This window comes from Oratosquilla oratoria, chromosome 41 (assembly GCF_046742065.1).
Source record: "Oratosquilla oratoria isolate Oo_2021 chromosome 41, ASM4674206v1, whole genome shotgun sequence".
Lineage (NCBI taxonomy): Eukaryota > Metazoa > Arthropoda > Malacostraca > Stomatopoda > Squillidae > Oratosquilla > Oratosquilla oratoria.
In genome coordinates, this window is record NC_134817.1 from 36,879,600 (window position 1) to 36,899,599 (window position 20,000).

General features: G+C 38.8%; 1 protein-coding gene across 1 annotated transcript in view; it reads left to right on the top strand.

The window, feature by feature from the left end:
- The window catches only part of LOC143021151 (uncharacterized), a 71,576-nt gene that overhangs the window by 41,108 nt on the left and 10,468 nt on the right, over positions 1-20,000 (top strand). Inside the window, exons 4-7 of the mRNA XM_076178440.1 lie at positions 4,298-4,592; positions 7,657-7,813; positions 11,000-11,079; positions 16,476-16,568. Of these exons, the coding sequence (XP_076034555.1) occupies positions 4,298-4,592; positions 7,657-7,813; positions 11,000-11,079; positions 16,476-16,568 (625 nt within the window). The remainder of the gene's footprint in view (positions 1-4,297; positions 4,593-7,656; positions 7,814-10,999; positions 11,080-16,475; positions 16,569-20,000) is intronic.

Consider the following 20,000-nt stretch of genomic DNA (forward strand, 5'->3'; position numbering starts at 1 on the left):
AGGGAGACTTGGAGGGTCCGACGTAATGGTCCACCGAAGGTAACTTTTGGTCATCACGTGTCCTCCATTACGTGGGTCTGGAAGGGTCTCTGGAACCGGTGTGTTCTGCAACGCTGAAGAGATCTAGGGTACTGGAATGGTTGTAGTGGTAATAACCCTATCATTATATTGTGGTTACGAAGAGTATAAGACCACAGGCAGACTGTACTCAGCTTGTTGACGAAATGAAACCTCGCTTAGTTGTGGGTTCGAATCCCAAACTTCTTTCTAATTCCCAGCAATGACTGTGACCTGCCCCAACAATCCAAGCACATAGGTTTCCAAGCAGAATACATGAAGTTTGCGATAACCGACATTGCCGGCGACCGTCAGAACGATTGCTGTGGAACAAGTATGTTGTACTGCGGAACACTAGCCTGGCTCCAAAACGTCTTTGGTGTGACGAATTGCATCATTCTCCCACTTAAAAAGAGGAGAACAATGATAAACGTGGGCAACCAATATATCCGGTTAGCGCAATATTTTATTCATGTAATATTCCGCAATTCACAATTACTGTTTACTTCTGTTGTTTGTTAAAAAAAATTAAAACAATTCGGAACACTCCTGATATTTTATTTTATCGTCTCAAGCTTTCGTCTTTAAGAAAAAAAAAAATAACGTCGATTTTCTTCATGTAACTCAATCCAATAAAGGGTTCCATCGGAAGTAGTTCAATCTGATAAACTCTGGATTTGATTACGATATCTTTATTTTACTGGCACTGACGGGTGTACACACACACACACACACACACACACACACACACACACACATACACACTCACACATCTAATATGTATGTGCATATGAGAGGAGCCTCACATATTATGTTTGTTTTCTTTATGCTGGCTATGTGTGTGTGTGTGTATGTGTGTGTGCAAGTGTGGGGGGCAGCATCCTGGACCCAATGGCGAGCCGGTGACGACCAGCTAAAGATGAGTTTTTTTATTTTTTATTTTTTACTATTTCGCCTTTGGCGCCCGTACCTTTGGCCTCAGTGGTGTCCGAGTGAAATTCCACACGAGACCTGCTGGTACTCGACCTGTATGGGTAAATAGAAGACAGAAGGAGAGATTCGGCCAGAGTGCACTACGAGATACGTGTGGGCAACCTGGACCCATTGGCGTGCCAGTGGCGACCAGCCAAAGATGAGCGCTTTTAGTTGTAATTTTTCACTTTTCCGCCTCTGGCCCCCGTATCTTTGGCCTGAATGGCGTCCAAGTGCAATCCGCACGAGGCCTGGTGGCCCTCGACCTGTGTATGAGATGGTGGGTTAATCGGGACAGTGAGCAAAATGACCCCGAAAAAACGTCAGGTCACCGATTCGCTTAGGCAGATCACGTACAGAAGGCGAGCTATGAATAGAAACATGCCTGGATATTGCGGAAATGACAATGTTGTCGAAAGCAACCATACGGCACCGAGGAGATATATCTATGACATGAGTTGTTTAAGAATCAAAGCCTAAGAGACAATCACACTGAAGTATGAAATCAGAAACTACCACAAAGTTAACATAAAACACTTTAGCAAGGGAAGAAAACATTAAGGGAATGCTAATAGATCCAAGAATATACAAAAGAGAGCCTTGTACAGCTTGCAAAGGATTACAAGAAGGTGACGATGGTACGTTATACAAATCTTTGAACGCAGAATATGCTCTCTCACTGATAATACTACATTCTGCCCCAATGTCTACTGGTCCACATAACAATGAAAGGTAAGGAGCTGGGAAGAGACAACAGCCACTAAAGGGATGATTTTGGACTCGTTACAGTTAGTCAGTCTTTGGAATTGTGATAGGGGCGCTTGTGAAAATGGAACAGAGTTTGGGGACTGAACTATTATCTGCTCTAAGTTGCAAAATCTGTTCATGGACATGGACATGGACATGGACATGGCTGCAATGACAGTCTTGAAAAGTCATGAGCAAGATTAGAAGAGGAAGTAGTAAAACGTCTACGTACAGGAGGCTGCTTAGACTTCCGATCGAGACGCTTACGAAGGAAACAGTAAACACTAGAATTACCTACTTTGTTACAATACGTGCATTGAAATATGGTAGAAGTAGATGTAGGAGTACTCTGTGTAGATTTCGAAGACAGAGTAGGTGGTAGAGGAGGAAAAAACCCGTAGATTGCTGTAAATGACTAGTGATTGCAGGAGCTAACAAGGTAGGATGGGGCGATTCTTTTAACTTCCTAGAAAGCTTTGTTGCAAATGAGATTAAAGATTCATCTGGCTGATAACTAAGAGAAGCAATCCTTCGTTCAGAAGTGGTGTGGAACAATCTATATATTAATACGTGTGTCACGCTTACGTCATCAGTCGTGACGTCACATCTCTCCTGATTGGCTGATCTTCAGTTGTGACGTCATATAGGATAAATACTCCAAGACAAGTCGGAGTCTATCTAGAGTGATTACATTATTTTCTGTCCAATGTGAATGTATCAAAGAATCCAAAGCTTCAGAGGCCACTGTACTGGCACACATAAAACTCAGTGCCCATAGGGGAAACAAGCACATCAGCCAATTTGTAGCACCAGAGAAAATTGTCACTTATCAAGTTAGCATCAAACATCTTAAAGAAATTTTATTTGAAAGTGTCGTAATCATAGTTTAAAGCTCTAGGGTTAACACATGAAGCTGACATCATCTCAGAGGCTAGTGAATTGGGAACAAGTTGAGACCTTACAAAAGGAATTTTATCTGACCCTGTAATGACATTAGTGTTGATGATACTATATTCGCATTGCTGTAAGAAAGCAGACACTGTGTAATGAGGATCCTCTCCAGAGAATTTGACAACGGAGGGGTCCTGGTGTAATAGTGGGGCAGCCATTGTGTTACCGTGGGAAAAGGAGGAGACTTTGTCACTAGACATATTGATATGATTGCAGAGAAGTGGAAGAGCTGGTATGGTTCGACCACTTCTCAACATGTATACAAATTGAAATTATATTTAAAGATGCATACACCTATAAAATACAGACTTGTAGGCGTCATCTGATCGGAGAATGAAACTTGATTCGTGAAGAAGTATCCTCAGAATACAGGATCGGAGAGCATTGAATGCTGTATGGCTCTCGTTCACACAGGAAGTAACTGCAGATAAACAGCTTTGCACGTGATCCCGGCTCACACACACACTACAAAAACACTGATTATATATAAGACACTATTGTTATGAAGTAGTCTCTCATAATACACGAGACTAAGTGATAAGGAAGGACGGCAAGGGCTAACTATAACAATTCAAATTGGCCAAAGAATGGGGCAAGTAATGGATATCACGTGGGCTCGAAAGTCAGCCTGGGCCGATGTAGGTAGCAAGTAGCCAGGTTAACAAGGCACAAAATTCGAAGGCGATAATGGCTGGGGTGATGCCTAGCAAATATGAAGCAATCCACTAATTCACATTCTGCACTTACATAAGAATGTTTTTGCAATTTCGTACTAGTTTCCGTGCACGTCCATAATTTTGGTAGTCGGAACCTAGCTATGAAAATAAGGAAATGAAAAAAAACAAAACAAAAAAGACGCGCGAACATTAGAGAAGCTTAGAGTTCACTAATGCACTAGCCACAGTCACTAAATTGGTTCACAACGAAAAAAATTTTTTTTACACCGCTGGCCACCATTTAATATTACGGTAGTAAAATATAAAGAACAAAAAAGTATAGAAAAATATATCAACACCGACAACACAAAAATGATAGAGCCAACGTGTACTGTCGTTCAAGACAAGGGAAAAACTGATGCCCCAGAGCATCACTTATTTACGCGGGAAATTGCTACGTGGTTCTACGTAATTTTATAAATGCATGTATATAATATATACAATCATATAAATAATCACACATACACACTCCCACAAGCTGAATGAAATCTCCTGGCGGCAGACAGTATATTGAGGGAGGAATGATTAATGATTTTGTTATGGTGTGTAAGGTGATTTTTGTTATTTTACTTTTATTTATTTTATTAGTTATAATTTTTATTCATTATTGATTTATTTGTCTCCTTTCACTCTCCCACCACCTCCACACTCATTACCATAACTTCCCATAACCCCGTACTCCTCGTGTTCCCACACTCCTCACCCTCAACTCCCACCCCTTACACTCCCCTCCCAAGACCCCCCACAATCCCAATTTTGCCAACCAGTGGGATCATGCTACGTGGTACTTTCCGTTTTCTATTTTGCATGGATCACCTTCGTTCCTGAGGAAAACTTTCATCTGTCTCCCACAGGATCACAACGACGAGATTCGGCAAGAACAGATGCGCGAGATGCAGCTCCTCAACGTCCGAAGCGGCGGCGGCGGCGGGGGTGGGGGCGGCGAAGGGGGTGACAACCACACCGACTCGAGCGGCTCCCTGAGCCCCCCGTCCTCCCTCTCACCCCCTCCCCCGGGCCCCGTGAAGATTCCCCAGACTCACACCACGCAGGCCACCGTCACCACGCACGGACCGATCGCTCACGGGCTCCTCTCCCACCCGGCCTTACGAGGCCTCTCCCGGACGCAGTTGGGAGTTATCACAACAGGTAATGCGACAGGGGAAGGAGGAGGAGGGAAGAGGAGGAGGAGGAAGAGCAGGAGGGGAGGGAAGAGGATGGAAAGTAATGCGATAGGGGATAGACGACATGAAGGTTGGAGAAGAGGAGGAAGAAGAAGAGAAGGAGGGTAAAGATAAGAGGATGTAAAGAAAACACATGGGACTAACAAAAGCACGACAGGAGATAGAGGAAGAGAAGGTGAGGCTATAAGGAAGAAGGTGTAGAAAAAGGAGGATACAAAGAAGAAATGCGGGGAACAAATAAGACAATGGACAAAGGTAGCGACAAGAAATATGAAAAAAGTGGAAGAGTAGAGGAGAGAATAAGGAAAAGGAGAAGAGGGAAGATGGAATGTGATAAAGGTAAAAATTCACAAGGGAGAAGATAGAGGAAAAAGAAGAAATAGGAGGATTAGGAGGAGATGGAAGAGAAAGAGTTTGGAAGGGAAAAAGTGATATTAAAGAGGAGTGGGTTTTAAAAGAAATGCAAATAGCAAAAGAGGAGGGAGGGAGGAAAGAACGAGAGGAGGAGAAGGAGGAGGAGGAAGAGGAAGAGGAGGAAGGTGGCCAAAGAGAATAGTGGAGGAGGTAGATGAAGAACATCAGCGTAGAAATAAAACGAGAAGAGAGAAAATGTAGAGAAAGGAAAACTAATCAAAGTGATGGTAGATGATAGTAGGACCTAGTAAACAAACCGCAGAGGAACCTTGTGGTCTCCTCTTCCATGTAAAATAAGAGATATATTGTGTGTGTAGCAAGACAGATAGAAAATAGAGGAGATTCTCTCCACTCTCCACCTCATCACATAACATAGCACTTAGCTCAACCTAACTTTTCTCTCTCGCACTTGGAGACAAAAAGTGAACTCTCAGATGCGGGTTGTGGCTGTATGAGTTATGGATTTAGTAATTGCATTAAGACACACACACACACACACACACACACACACACACACACACACACACATTATATATATATATATATATATATATATATATATGCAAAGAAATCACAAAACACACGTGATACAATATTTTTGCAGAAACCACCGGGAAATTGAAAAAACAGATACCGAACGTTTTCGTCTTTGAAAATGTCTAAATAGACGAAAACGTTCGGTATCTGTTTTTTCAATTTCCCGGTGGTTTCTGCAAAAACACACACACACACACACATATATATATATATTATATATATATATATATATATATATATATAATGTGTGTGTGTGTGCGTGCGTCTGTACATACACACACATATATTTATATATATACATTCACTTCATTATCAGATAATAACTTTGATCCATATTCATATGACTTCCCAAAACTGGTGAGTGCACCCTTCGTTTGTTTTGCTGATTTGACTGATAACCTGTGTCCTGCTGGCACAGTCGAGGAGCCTTGAGGTTCCTCCCTCTTCGCAGCGCCTCTCACTCGCGTGTTCGCCGCACGATTCCCCCCCCCCAACGCCCACCCACCCCCTCCTTCATGTCAATCCTACGTCCTTTGTACATAGCCCGTTCCTCCCTGTGTGAGCACCCCGTATTCCCTGTTTCTAAATTGTAGATGACCTGTCTCCTCCCCCATCTAACATGAAGGACTAATTCCAGAATACAGATTAAACACATCAGGTATTTGGAGAATGTTTTAATTGCCTTTTCGTCTTGAATCATGATAGAAAAAAAGCTGTATGGAAAGGGTTTTAATTATGAAGGCCTTGACTGTTTCCGCTTTGAGTAACTGCTATTTCCCTGGAAGTACTGTAGCTGTTATATCTAAATTTGGCCGAGTCTTTTTTTATTGTAAACTATATGTATATAAATGTAGATTATATACTCGCACACACACAGACACAATGACACACAGACAGACGTACAGGGACATAGATATATGTGCAATCCACGCAAATGTTGACACACGCAGAAACACATACAAGCATATATACACACGCACACACACAAATACACGCGCTCACACACACACACACACACACACGCACACATGTACATGTACAGTTTGACTCCTATTATAAATGGGCCACATTTTATTAATTTGTTTATTTGTTTATTTTTATTAATGTTTATTTATTTTGTTTTTATTTTTTTATTTCACCGCCTTTGATCCCTGATGGGTAAACACACAGAAAAACGTGTCCAGATCGTAACAGGGACATTGGAGGAAACGTTGCCATTAGTACCTCAATAATTTCCTTTTAATTTGAATTTACATTTGAACGTTTTTATTATAAAAATAGAATAAATACACACGAGGATGGAAGTCTGTGTATAATTACTGATGTATAAGGTCACTGGAATGTATATATATATATATTTTTTTTAGTTATTAATGATTAATGTCCGTAATTAACATGACCAGACTGGAGTACTGTTCCAATTGGCTTATGATTAATCAAATATATAAATAATGATGACATATAATGCATTGTGTTCAGTATTTTTTCCTATATATCAAATGATAGTCTAATTCTCTTCCTTTAGGTTATTCTAAATACCCTTTATTGAGCTTTTTGCATCACAGAACAAGTATATCATCACAATGAACACCCGTCAACATTACTCCCAACATCACAACCAACACAAGACAGACTTCATCTCATCATTGATAAATTACTCCATGCTTGCCGCTGGTGGTTGTTTGCATATGTATTTTCATAATTACATTTATTTCCTTTTTTATACTTCTTCTTTTTCTTTTAATAAATACCTTACGGCAAGAGAGGTGAGGGCGATTTTTTTTTCTTCTTTTTTCGTTTGATAAAAAAGAAAAATATCTTTCTTTCATTTCGCTCTTCCCTTTCCTCATCTTGCCGTTTCCTTGTCTCTCCTCTAACTCAGACGCCCGTAATAACATTTAGTCTGACTTAAAAAAAAAAAAAAAAAAAAAAAAATCTAACCTAACCTGTACAACTTACTACTTCTACTACAACAACTAACGCCCCATAAACCCCCATTAACCCCCCCCCCCCGTTACTGATAACGTTGTGACCTCTAATGACCTACCTCCTTCGGTCCTTAAATTGTGCGGCGGCAGGTGAGAGCCCAAGCGCGATGATGTTGATGCCGCACGCTCTCCCCACAGTGCCGGGACTCGCGGCAGCCCCAGCGGTCCCGCCAACCATGATTGGCCGCTTTCCTCTCATGCCCCTGGGGTCCATGGCCACCCTTGGCCCCCACCACCCGACGCGCAGGTGAGTCTTTAGTGTCACAAGTTTGAGTAACCTTGGGTGCTTTCTGTTTGTATATAGGATGTAGAAATGTGTCGATGCGCTTTTCTAAATATTTAACTTCTCCCTCCCCGTGTAGAAATGAGTAGATACTGTTTAATAAAAATGTAGTCCCCCCCCCCCCAAGTGAAAAAATGTGTGGCTGCGCTTTTCTAATTATTTAACTTCCCCCTCTACCCTTGTAGAAATGTGTGGATGCGCTTTTCTAAAAATTTAGCCCCCCTCCTCCATATAAAAATGTGTGGATGTTCCTTTCTAAATATTCAGCTTTCCCCCCCTCCCCCTGACTGCGCAAGATTTTGCTTTGGTTTTAAGGTGAACGCAAATCCTTGTCTTGTACACACAAGTGCACATACGGTTTGTGCACAAAACATGTCTGCTTTGGTGTATTTACACACACACAAGACTTCCACGATTTCGAAACAGGATTTTTTTTATTCCAGTGTTGTAAAACTTTGGAGAACACCTTGCACTAACTTTTGTAGAGACCCATAATATAAGAGGCACATACAAATGTGCTTTTGCTCTTGTTGCATTTTTACAATTCTGTTTATAATTTTTTTATATCCATAAAGAATCTACTGTATTGTTATTGTTGTGGACTGTAGTTTACCAGCGCTTCTGTCCTTGTGGATAAGATCTACTGCATGTATCATGTGTCACAATTGAGAATCCGCGGAAACAAGTAACGACCAAAAGAAATCGAAAACAATAATAAATATACAATGGAAAAACTAAAGGTGTATATATATATATATATATATATATATATATATATATCACTGGAATATGTCTACATCTTCCACTTTTTCTCTCAACAATTGTGTCCAGAGCCCCAATTTTTTCGGTAGGTATAACTGATTTCCAAAAATCGCCGACAACGACCATGTGTGTGCTAATAAGCGACACAATTCGCCCAGCGTCTATCACAGATTTAGATGCATACAATTCTTATAGATCATCACCTTAAGAATAACAATAATAATGATAATAGCAATAAGAATAATAATGATGATAATAATAATAATGACAATAACACTAATAATGATAAAGATAATAATGATAATAAAGTAATAATAAAAATGGCAATAATAAATCATAATGACAATAATTTACGTCAAGTAAGAATACGTCATGGACACAGCGAAACAAACAACAAACAAATAAATATAAACTAAACAGACATTGAGATCTAACAGTTGAGAAAACAAGTCCATCAACACTTGTTGTTATTGCCCATCAACACTTGTTGTTATTACATTGTTATCAAAAGGATTTCAACTCATGATTAAAAAGGCGTCAATCCTTTGATCATCTTCTTAACGAAAGCAAACAAAGGACAATATATACGCGTGACGATATATTACGACAGTTTTCTAGGTCTTTGCTATTACCATATATTGAGTCTCCACGTGAGGAAGTTGTTGCCTTAATTGCCTATTTTAACTTAAATATGTTTCCCTAAACTGTAGACCCTAATCTAAGATATGCAGGTCTAAGTAAAGGAAGCATCGACCTTTTCACCCTGGGAATCAGAGAACGCGAATTTGGACTTAGAGAAGAAATAAAGGTGAACTGGACGCGCGCGCACACACACACACACACACACACACACACACACACACACACACACACATTAAATTGGGACGAGAATCACAAGAGGACACAAAAAAAAATCAAAAAGGATAGTTATAAAAGAGATCTAAAAAAAAAACAGTTTTCCACACAGAGTGGTGGACATCTGGAACAAACTGGACAAAACAATAGTGTGTACAAAAACCATACACAAATCTAAGAGCAAAGTAGACACTGCGAGATACAAAGGCGGGACATCACGAGCATAGCTCCCCTTCCCGTAAGATACAACTAGGTAAATACACACGCACACAGTGATAGTAATAATAATATCAATGATAGATTAGGTACCGAAACAGTCATGTAAGGACCAATAGGTCTGTTGCTGTTCGTTTGTGCTCCATGTAACACACACACACGAACTTGTAATATTGAAGTTTCTTGACTGTAGAGAATTCAGAATAAAAGAACGAGTCTTACAGGCGGGGAAGATATCACTCTGGAAAGACAGACAAATTTGTGGAACTGAGAAAATGTTTTTGGGAAATAGACTGGAAAGACTTCCTAGATTCTGACGATATACAACATAAATGGGACATTTTTATGAATATAAACAACTTTCAGATGTATCTCTTGAAAAAAAAATTGGAAAAGAAACAAGGCATGGGATGGAGAAAGAAGGCTTTTAGATTAATGGAAGAGCACAAGAGATCCAGGAACAAGTATATAAAGATAACAAGGTAGATTTTTTTTTAGAAAAGAGTATAATTGGCAATTGTAAAGAGAGGATACAAAGAACAGTAGCCAGATTGGTTTCAAACCTGGCACTTAAGCCTTACGAGGGGAGACTAGATACAAAAGGCCTACCAACACTGAAGGATCAAAGAGAGAGAGGCGAATTGGTTGACGAGTTCTAGTCATTGAAGAGGGTAAACTACGTTGACAAAGATCTCTCGATTATTAGAAGGGCTCATGAAATCAGTGGAACAAATTGGAAAAAAAAAAAAAAAAGACATAGGCTGGTGTCGCGCTGTCCAGCGCTGCCGTTGCGGCTTGTTGTTGGCGACTAGAAAGGTTATGAGAGTATTTGAACCAGGAGATCACCAAATTATTTCATTTAGCTAATTGAACTCCCCCATCATCTGGCCGCATCCGGCGCTGCCGCATAGTATGACGCCGGCATAAGTGAATAAAGTATGAAAAGAAACAGCTTTCCATACATAAATCTAAATGTAGGTATTATAATTGGACAATAAGGTGACATAGCACAAGGTGTAAATATACATGAATTCTAATGTAGGTGACGAGACCCGACGAGCGTAGCTCGTACAGTTATATCCTGGAATTAGGTAAACACATTTACGTAGGCACACACACACACACACAGGCAAACACGTTTTATTATATTTTTGTGATTATTATTATTATTTTTCTTTTTACGAACTAAAATCACCCTCATTCTTCAGTAAATTGTATTTTCTACATATCCTCCGATTAAACCGTGTATAGACTTCAAATACATTTTATTTGGTGTCGCTTCGATTAACAAGCTTTCTTTTCCTTCGGCGTTGGCAGCATGCAGCTATACGAGGAGTACACCGACTTTCCCCCGATACACCAGGAGTATGACCCAAACACAGTGGCGACACTACAGGGTAAGTGTGGATGTTGAACCCCTGTACCCGCACTCAGTTTTCTGTTGTTGTTTTTATTATCATTATTATTATTATTATTATTTATTTATTATTAACACTGTGTGATTAGTAGTAGTGGCCCTGATGCACTGAATCTCACGCTTTCCCCTTTCTCACTTTTTTTTTTTTTTTTTTTTTGCCATTAGTGTCTCACCCTCCAGTTATTCCTCTTTCCTCTTACATTTTTTTTTTTACTTTTTTCATCTTTTATTATTTTCCTTACCTTGCTTTTCCCTTAACTTCCAATTTCTCTTTCCTTTTTTTCATAATTTTGTTTGTTCTTTTTTCATCTTTTATTAGTTTTTCTGTATGTCCTTTTTAATTTACCATTTGTGTCTGACTTTTTTGTATTTTGTATTTTGTTCGTTCTCTTGTTTCAAGCACTGACATATCCTTCATAATGTTTTCTTTGTTATTCACTGGGTGTTGGTTTTATACAATATAAATTTTCAAGTTCTCATGTGGTATAAATTTTGTTTGTCTAATAATATCATTCTTGTTGAATACATCATAGAGAATTGAAAGGACTAAATCTCTTGTTTGTATTGATGGGTCAGGAGTTCTTGACAAAGAAGTCTATCTGAAAAAAATGAAGATTGAATGTTTCGCGTGTGTGTGTGTGTGTGTGTGTGTGTGTGTGTGTGTGTGTGTGTGTGTGTGTGTGTGTGTGTGTGTGTGCTCGTTTGTCCGTCCACACATATACTTGTATTATACTTATATTAGACTTATACACACAAGAAAAAATCATCCCAGTGAAGCATTTGAAATTGTATTTTAACATTTATAGAAAAAAAAAAAAAAATGAAGATACATACACACACCAAACGCTTTTTCCCCCTTACCAGGGAGGTAGACAAACTCAGAAGGCATAATTCACACATTATCTAATTAAAGGAGTATAAAGATAAAGAAAACTACCCTTTTATAACGATAAGGGTAACTCAAGTAATGACTTATCAGTTCTGGGATGAGTACAAGGGTGCATATTACTACCGAATAAGCACAGTAGTATTAAAAAAAAATATATATATATATATATATATTCTGATTACACAGATTTAATAACGAGAAACACAAAACATGAACAGCACATCACATATAAATGAAAATTTCTTAAAGGATAAATGGAGTCTCTAGGACCATCGAGAACTATCAAAATATAAATGAAATAGTGAAAATTCCTTTAAGATTAGATGAAGTCTCCGAGACCAGCGAGAAATATAAAAAATATAAAAGAAATATTGCAAATTTCTTAAAGACAAAATGGTCTCTGGGACCAGCAAGAACTCCCAAAATATAAACAAAATATTGCATATTTCTTAAAGATTAAATGAGCTCCGAGACCAGCGAGCACTCCCGAATGATAGAGAAATATGGATATGAGTGATTAACCTCTTCCTTACTGGGTAACACATTTTTCTTCCTTATTTTCTTATTCTGGCCGCCAGTCGACGATTTCATTCAATTCCGTGGTACCCCTCATTCCATTAAACAGGCCCTACACGGTCAATATTATTGTGCAATATTCCGTATTAAACAATATCATTGAAGGTGTAGGGATAGTATTGAAGAATGACACAATATATTGAAGACATCGAATGTAGAGGCTAAACACGTGTGCCTCTTCAATACCATCCCTACACCGTACATTACGGAATATTGCGCAATATTCCGTGTTGTACAATATCATTGACGGTGTAGGGATGGTACTGAAGAATGACACAGTATATTGAAGACATCAAATGTAGAGGCCAGATACGTGTGCCTCTTCAATACGTTCCCTACACTGTCAATAATATAGTACAATACGGAATATTGCGCAATAATATTGATTATTTAGGCCCCAGCCAAATGGGACCTTTTTCACCCCGGGTAGCCCCTCTCACCCCCGCAAGCTAGTTAACTTATCTATGTACCATCTAATCAGTAATGAAGAAGTTAGAGAGCTAACGCACAATTCCTAGCAAGAGGTTTCTAGATACGTACCGCGCCAAGGAGAGGGAGAAAGGTCGAGCTTCTAGTACCTCAAGTTCTCTGACTGCTCTCCTTCGTGGCCGTGTCCATGCGGAAACAGCATCCTTTCTTCGTGTCATCATAAACATTAAATGCTGTTTTCATGAATAACAGAGGCACAGCTGTCCGGACTCCTAAAACACACCTTTTACCCGGTCATTATAAACTAAATGCAGAGAAGACCTCATTGTAACATTTAAACGTTTTTTGCTCATGCATGCAATTTAATTCCGTTTCCGGGGTCCTCCGATGTGGAAGGAACTGGAAACATGCCCAACCCGGAGAGGATTACATTCTCCAACAGCTGGGGGGTTTACTTAACCCCGCTGTAACCTCCTTGTCTTAACCTCCTCTACATAAGCAGTTTACAATCCCATTCCTCTTCTGTGGAACGCCGACTGCTTCTCTTTAATATTATCTCTCTTTCTCACCCTCTCTCTAAAAGAGAGTATTCAAATGTCCAAGTATGGTGACGGTTATCCTCAATTTCTCTTTCGTTTAGTTGAATCGTTACCAACGCTAGTTGTAATGTACAGCTATGAGCAAAGGTTTGGACCCAAGCTAGAGTTCTCATAACGTCAAAATCATTTTCTTTTTCGTCGAGATCGTGATATACTCTTATATCCTTATGTAGTATTTAGACTACAGTTAGGTATTTTTCTTAATAAATGAAAAATAATTATCAAAGAACTTTATTTTGTTTTATTTAATCGTTTATCTTTATTTATTTATTTTTATAATGAAAAAAATCTGGGTAGGTCAAAAATTTTGCTCGGTACTGTATATCTGCGCAGCGATCTTGCTTCCAGTAGGAAAGGTTCTTGGTATCCCAGCGTTTATCCTTGAACTTAATAAAAATGTATATTCTGCTAAACATTAAGAATCTGTCAGATTTCACAAATTCAAATCTTAAGATGTTGTTCATGTTATGATTTTTTTCTATATTTTTGTCAGCACTTTTTTTTTTTTTTTTTTTACTTTCCGTTTCCAAAGAATATCTTTCCGTTATTTGTGACTACGAAGCTTCTTCAGCAATTCATTCATATCCACCACCTCAGATCTTTCCTTAGGCCCTGTTCAATTACAATCCAAGTCATTGGATGCGTTCCTACACAACCGCGCAGTTTTTCCTTGACTATGTGGTACCGCCGCGGTTTTCGCACGGTTCAAACTGCTAGTGTGAACAGTGCCTTCATTTGAGCCAAGTTCTTCATTGCACCTATCTCGTAGCTGCGACCGAAGCCGTCAGCATTGCCCTGTTATGCGCTTGTTCTGGAATCGGAGAGGAGTGTGGGACTCGAACCCACAACCAAGCGAATACGAGACCAGCACGCTTCTGATTATGCCACCAGTGCACATTATTTGTCTCAGTGTTCCAGCACAGTTCCTTGAGGAGCCCTGTTCCTCAACAGACTCTTCTCCAGATATGTAGAAGACTTCTGGCTCTTCGGCGCGACTGTTTGAGAGATCCTGAGGCTGTACTTAATTTGATTTCCAAGGAATAAGGTCATCATATCAAGACAGCAGGGCATGGATTTGAATTGGACTCTTCTCCAGATATGTAGAGGGCTTCTGGCTCTTTGGCGCGACTGTTTGAGAGATCCTGAGGCTGTACTTAATTTGATTTCCATGGAATAAGGTCATCATATTAAGACAGCAGGGCATGGATTTGAATTGGACAAATTTAGGTTTAAGAAGGAAATAGACAAGAACTTGTTTACCAACAGAATGGTTAACTTAGTAACCATATAGTGTGTGCTGAAACAATTGGCTGTTTTAAGAAAAGATTGAATAACTTTATGGAAAGGGATGATAGGTAGTAATGGGCAATCAACTACCTAGTGTAGGCTTTATGGTCTCTTGCAGTCTACTTCATTCTTAGGTTCTTATTTAGGACTCTTCCGTGTGGGAATCACTTCACACACCTCCTGACCTAGAGGTAGAACAGTGTTCTCTTTTTCTCCAAAACAGGAAACTAGATTATGGTCAGTTGTTACATTCAAACTGCCAAGAATAGCCATTTAATTCTGCTTAGACCTTTGAGAAGTAAGATTTTTTTTAACTTCTTTCAACGTTCTAAAATCAACAGGGACTATCCAAATTTTGTAAAATCTCACTGTGACGTCTTTCCGGCCGACTCGTTTAGAGGGTCGCTACTTGCGGTGGTGGTTGAGGTGACGGCAGTTCGAACTCTGTTACATCCAATTCCAAGCTACAAAGTCCTCTGTAAGGAGCACTTTCCTAGCCTCCTGATAGGGAACTTCTCATTATCTTCCTTTTTTCTGACCTTCTCATCAAGATGGCAATAGTACTCTGGATCTCTTCTATAATTCTTGAATAACTGCTTCAAGAATTAAACTAATTTCTGTCGAAGCAAAGCTATCTATCGTAGCCTCTGAAATAACTATCCTAGAATTATGCATACATTGGCACTAGTCATTCCCATCTATAAATATATCTAACCCTCTCTTAAAACAACCAACGGCTTCAGCGCCCACTACATAGTTTCTAAATATATTTCATTCATTAACCGCTCCATTGGTGAACCAGTTCTTGCCTAGAATTATTGAGTCAATCCTGAATTGGACATTACGTAGCACTAGTAGACTCATAGCTTTCTCCATGGGGATGCTTAAATTGAGGATTTCCTGCATTCATTTCTGACTTTTACTCCTCTTCCTATGAATACTTTGGCCTGGTGATGATTTCTCCTGTAATAAACACCTTAAATGTTTCTAGTTGAGTTTTGTACAAGTTCTCTCTGATTACTCTTCTTTCTTTATCGACAACTATAAATATGCTGGTGTAGACAGTCACTGCTCTTTTCTCAAATCTCACTCGGTGTTCCTTAGGGATACATTTGCCACCTACTCTCTTTTACCATAAATTATATAACTGCTTGGGTACATACTTTTACGCTGATATGACATGCCCGCATATATATATATATATATATATATATATATATATATATACATATATATATATATATATATACATATATATATTTTTATATATTTATTTCCTCATTACTCTCCATACGCAGATATGGAGTTGATTTACACACTTTAAAATAGCTAACTGCAAAACGACTTACCACCGATTTTCATTAAAATGAATTAGGGAAAGTAAAGACATTTCCCTAGTACTTAAATACCCAGCTTAACCTTTTCATTTGACACAACCTCCCACCAAAGTTAATTCTTCTTCGGTGGCACATAACTGCCCTTGTAGTAGTTTGAGAAACCCTTACGACAAATCTCTTGTCTCAGCTATTGCTAAAGTGTCCTCCTAAGAATTTGGTGTTCTGTAACGCTCCTTAAAATTTTCTTACCTCTTCGCAGCTGCTGAATCGAATAAGGGGCCGTATTCTTCCCTGTACGGAGTACGAATCTCAAGCATGGATTGCTTCCCCTCACTCATTTCTTCTGAGCAAGGTGTAGTTCAAAGCCATTCATCTCGTCAACATTTTTTTCTCCTCTTCTAACCGTATTCAACATCTAGCTGTGCGTCGCATTGTTGCATCTTCCCTTCCCTTTTCAGTTTCTTCCTTTACCATCGTTATTTTTAACCGTAACTGTTCTTTTTAAAACTTAGTGGATGTGAACTTCCACCCCCTCGTGGAAGACATTGTAATAACCTCAGAAAAGTATATATATCTGTAAAAATGTCTCACACTATTGACAATCTTAAGCTCATTCCTCATTTCTCTCCGTTGCAAGACTGAAAAGCTTCTCATGACATCTATCCTACTTACGACTTCGATGCTATCAAGTTGATACTGAAACGCTATTCTTAGTCTTACACTCTATTAACTGCCTTTCTTTTAACTGAAGGCCTTTTGCCGTTCTCTTTTATTCTCAACCCGTTTTCTGTTATGTGTATAAAAAGATGAAAAATACATGTACAATTATGTGATTAAACTCCTGATTTATAGCTCCATGGTAATGAACGGAAATGGCTAATTCCAGCGGAATGCTAGGTTAATAATGTGGCCTAGTTTATATTTAAAACATTGGAGGCTGAGAGACACACAACAGAGGATTTTATATAAGTAAACAGCCATTGCAAAGATGATCAACATACCAAGAATCAGAGGACTGAATTAAATCATAGTGTCACAGAAAACGAGGACCACCGTAAAGAAGAACGAAAACATTCTAAACTTATAGTCTTTGCTTGTCTAATGCTCTCGATTAGCTGGATTAAAATCTACTACATTAGAGATGGAGTCTGTGGTACACTATAGGCATAACAAATATAACGAAGGAGTCTATGGTTCTGACAGAGAGCGCACACAATAGTACCTAGCACGTGGAGTTAGTCTCAAACTAGAAGGTTAATTAGTTTTCTGATTACGGACTGGTGAGTTAGGGGGTAGAATCTCGTTTCTACTTAAACGTGAATCACTAGTAACAATCGGTAAAGCATTGGCCTAGTGTTATGCGAGGCCTCGGTTCGAGCCCGGGGCGACTGTCGGAAATTATTCGGTATGATATGCTCTGTGGGCTTGAGTCTTTGATAGTTGATAATCACAAGTAAAAGAAGATAATGTGGAAAGAGGCAAGAGTAGAAATAGTCAAAACTTAGTATATATGGTCGATAAACATAGAATTTGTATTCCCTTACATCAGTACGAATATAATTAAAAGTCTGGTTAGTCTTGACTTTGGGGCCTAGGTTATACAATACGAAATCCGCATGAAAAATTATAGCAAAGGTAAGTTCGCCCAAAAGGAATTTTTTTGTACGAATTTCGTATATGCACACGAGAAAATATAGGAGAAATGAGAGGAAAGAAGAAAGAGGGGAGATTTAATCATTCTGTGTATGTGTGTCAGAGACAAAGACCATGTAGAAGTATCAACAGGCTGGATGAAGGGGTGTAATAAGATTTCTCAGAAAGAAAAGGGAAAGAAGTGTGTAAAGATTAAGTTTTTCATACAGTATGAGTATATATGCATATAAATCTAAACTAGAAAGATTACGATGGAGGGGTCAAAAAGGTAGGAGGCACTTCTTTCGTGGGATATAGTTATTATCTTTAATCATAATCCTAGTCCACACCATAAAATAATTAAATAAAAACTATGATTATATACAAACAAAAATGCGGCAGAGAAAATTAAGATTAATGATAGTTACGAGGGTTAGCGGACAAGTTCGTGGTTCGAGGTGAAAAACAATTTATTTTCACAAAGTTTATATATTTACTTTTCAACATAGTCCCCTTTCAAATTCAGCCATTTTGCCCCGTGCTCCTGGAGCCTCTGGGTTTGAGAGGGGAACATCTTGGTCCTCGCTATAGAGGTTAACATTATCAATGACATCAGCGTCACTGGCAAGTTGGCAACCACAGAATTCATTTTTCAATTCAGGAAACAGGTAGAAATCTGATGTGGCTAAATCGGATGAATTGTGTACATATTCAACAAGTTCAAAGCCTCAATCTTGAAAAACGGCAAACGCCGCAACTGATTTGTGATCTGGGGCATTGTCTTGATGGAGGAGCACCCTTGAAGCCAGTGTCCCATGCCGTTTATTCTTAATTCTCTCCCGTAGCTGCAGCAGTAGATTAACAAAGTAGACACTACTGACATTTTGGCCCTTTGCCAGATACTGCACAAGCAGAAGACCTTCTGCATCCCAAAACAGAGGTCATCATCTTCCCGGCAGACATCACTGATGCGGCCTCCATGACCATATGAAACAGAGACGAAATCCCACCGGCATAGTTCTTACCCTGTATATTGCAATTGCAAACGTAACTAATTATTGAATCTACCTGTAAATTATAGAACGCTCGTGTGATGAATTGTGATGAATATTTAGTAGAAATGTAAAGCTAAGCCTGAAACACGAATCCAAGGTTGTGAGCCATTCTGTAGACCAGTGGTTCTCAACTTATGATTCAGTGATCCCTTGTGGGCCACATTGGTTCACAAATAGGGCCACAAATAAAAACTAGTGATAGGTAGTGCATAAACTAGGGTTCTATTCACTAGTGATAGGATTTCTAGGAGGTTAAAGAACAGCAATGCATTAGCTCCTCCCTTGCGGCTCGCTCGGCGTCCTCACCTTGGATAGTAGTCAGAACAAAACATCTCCTTCCATACAGAGGTGTACTTTCTCGTGATTTTCACTTGAAATAAGTAATAATAAATCCAGAATAAGTAGAAGCAAGGATGATGATATCGCCACAGGTAACGATAACAATAAAGGCACAAGTAATTACGACAACGTGAATAGCACAACTGTAACGATAACGCCATAGGTAACGATTATGACAAGGGAAGAGGAAACGATAACAGTGACGCCATGGATAACGATGCAAATAACGGTAACAACGTATCAAGTAGTGATTACGATAATTACATAATCAACAATGATTAATATTAACGCCACAGTATTACATTGCTCATAAAGCATAGTAAAATAAATTAATCAAATAGAAACAAAGTGTTTCACAATCAGTGAATGCTTTGTAATTCGTCCCCCAATTTAAGTGTGTAGTTTAAACTGCCCACAACAATTGCTATAATATATAGGCTGTAAAGTCATGGTCAGTGATATATTTAACATAGAAAATATATTCCAAAATAAATTATTTATAGAAGAAATATCAAGTAATCACTATATATATATATATGTGTGTATATATATATATATGTGTATATATGTATATATATATATATATATACACATGTATACGATATATATACGAGGAAACAAAATAGGTTGTAGAAGAGAAGAAGCGAGCTTTCACAGATTGGTTACAAAATAGGACGAGGGAGTCATATGAGAGGTACAAAGAAAAGAAAAGAGAAGTAAAGCAAAAGGTAAAGGAGGCAAAGAGGAGAGCAGATGTG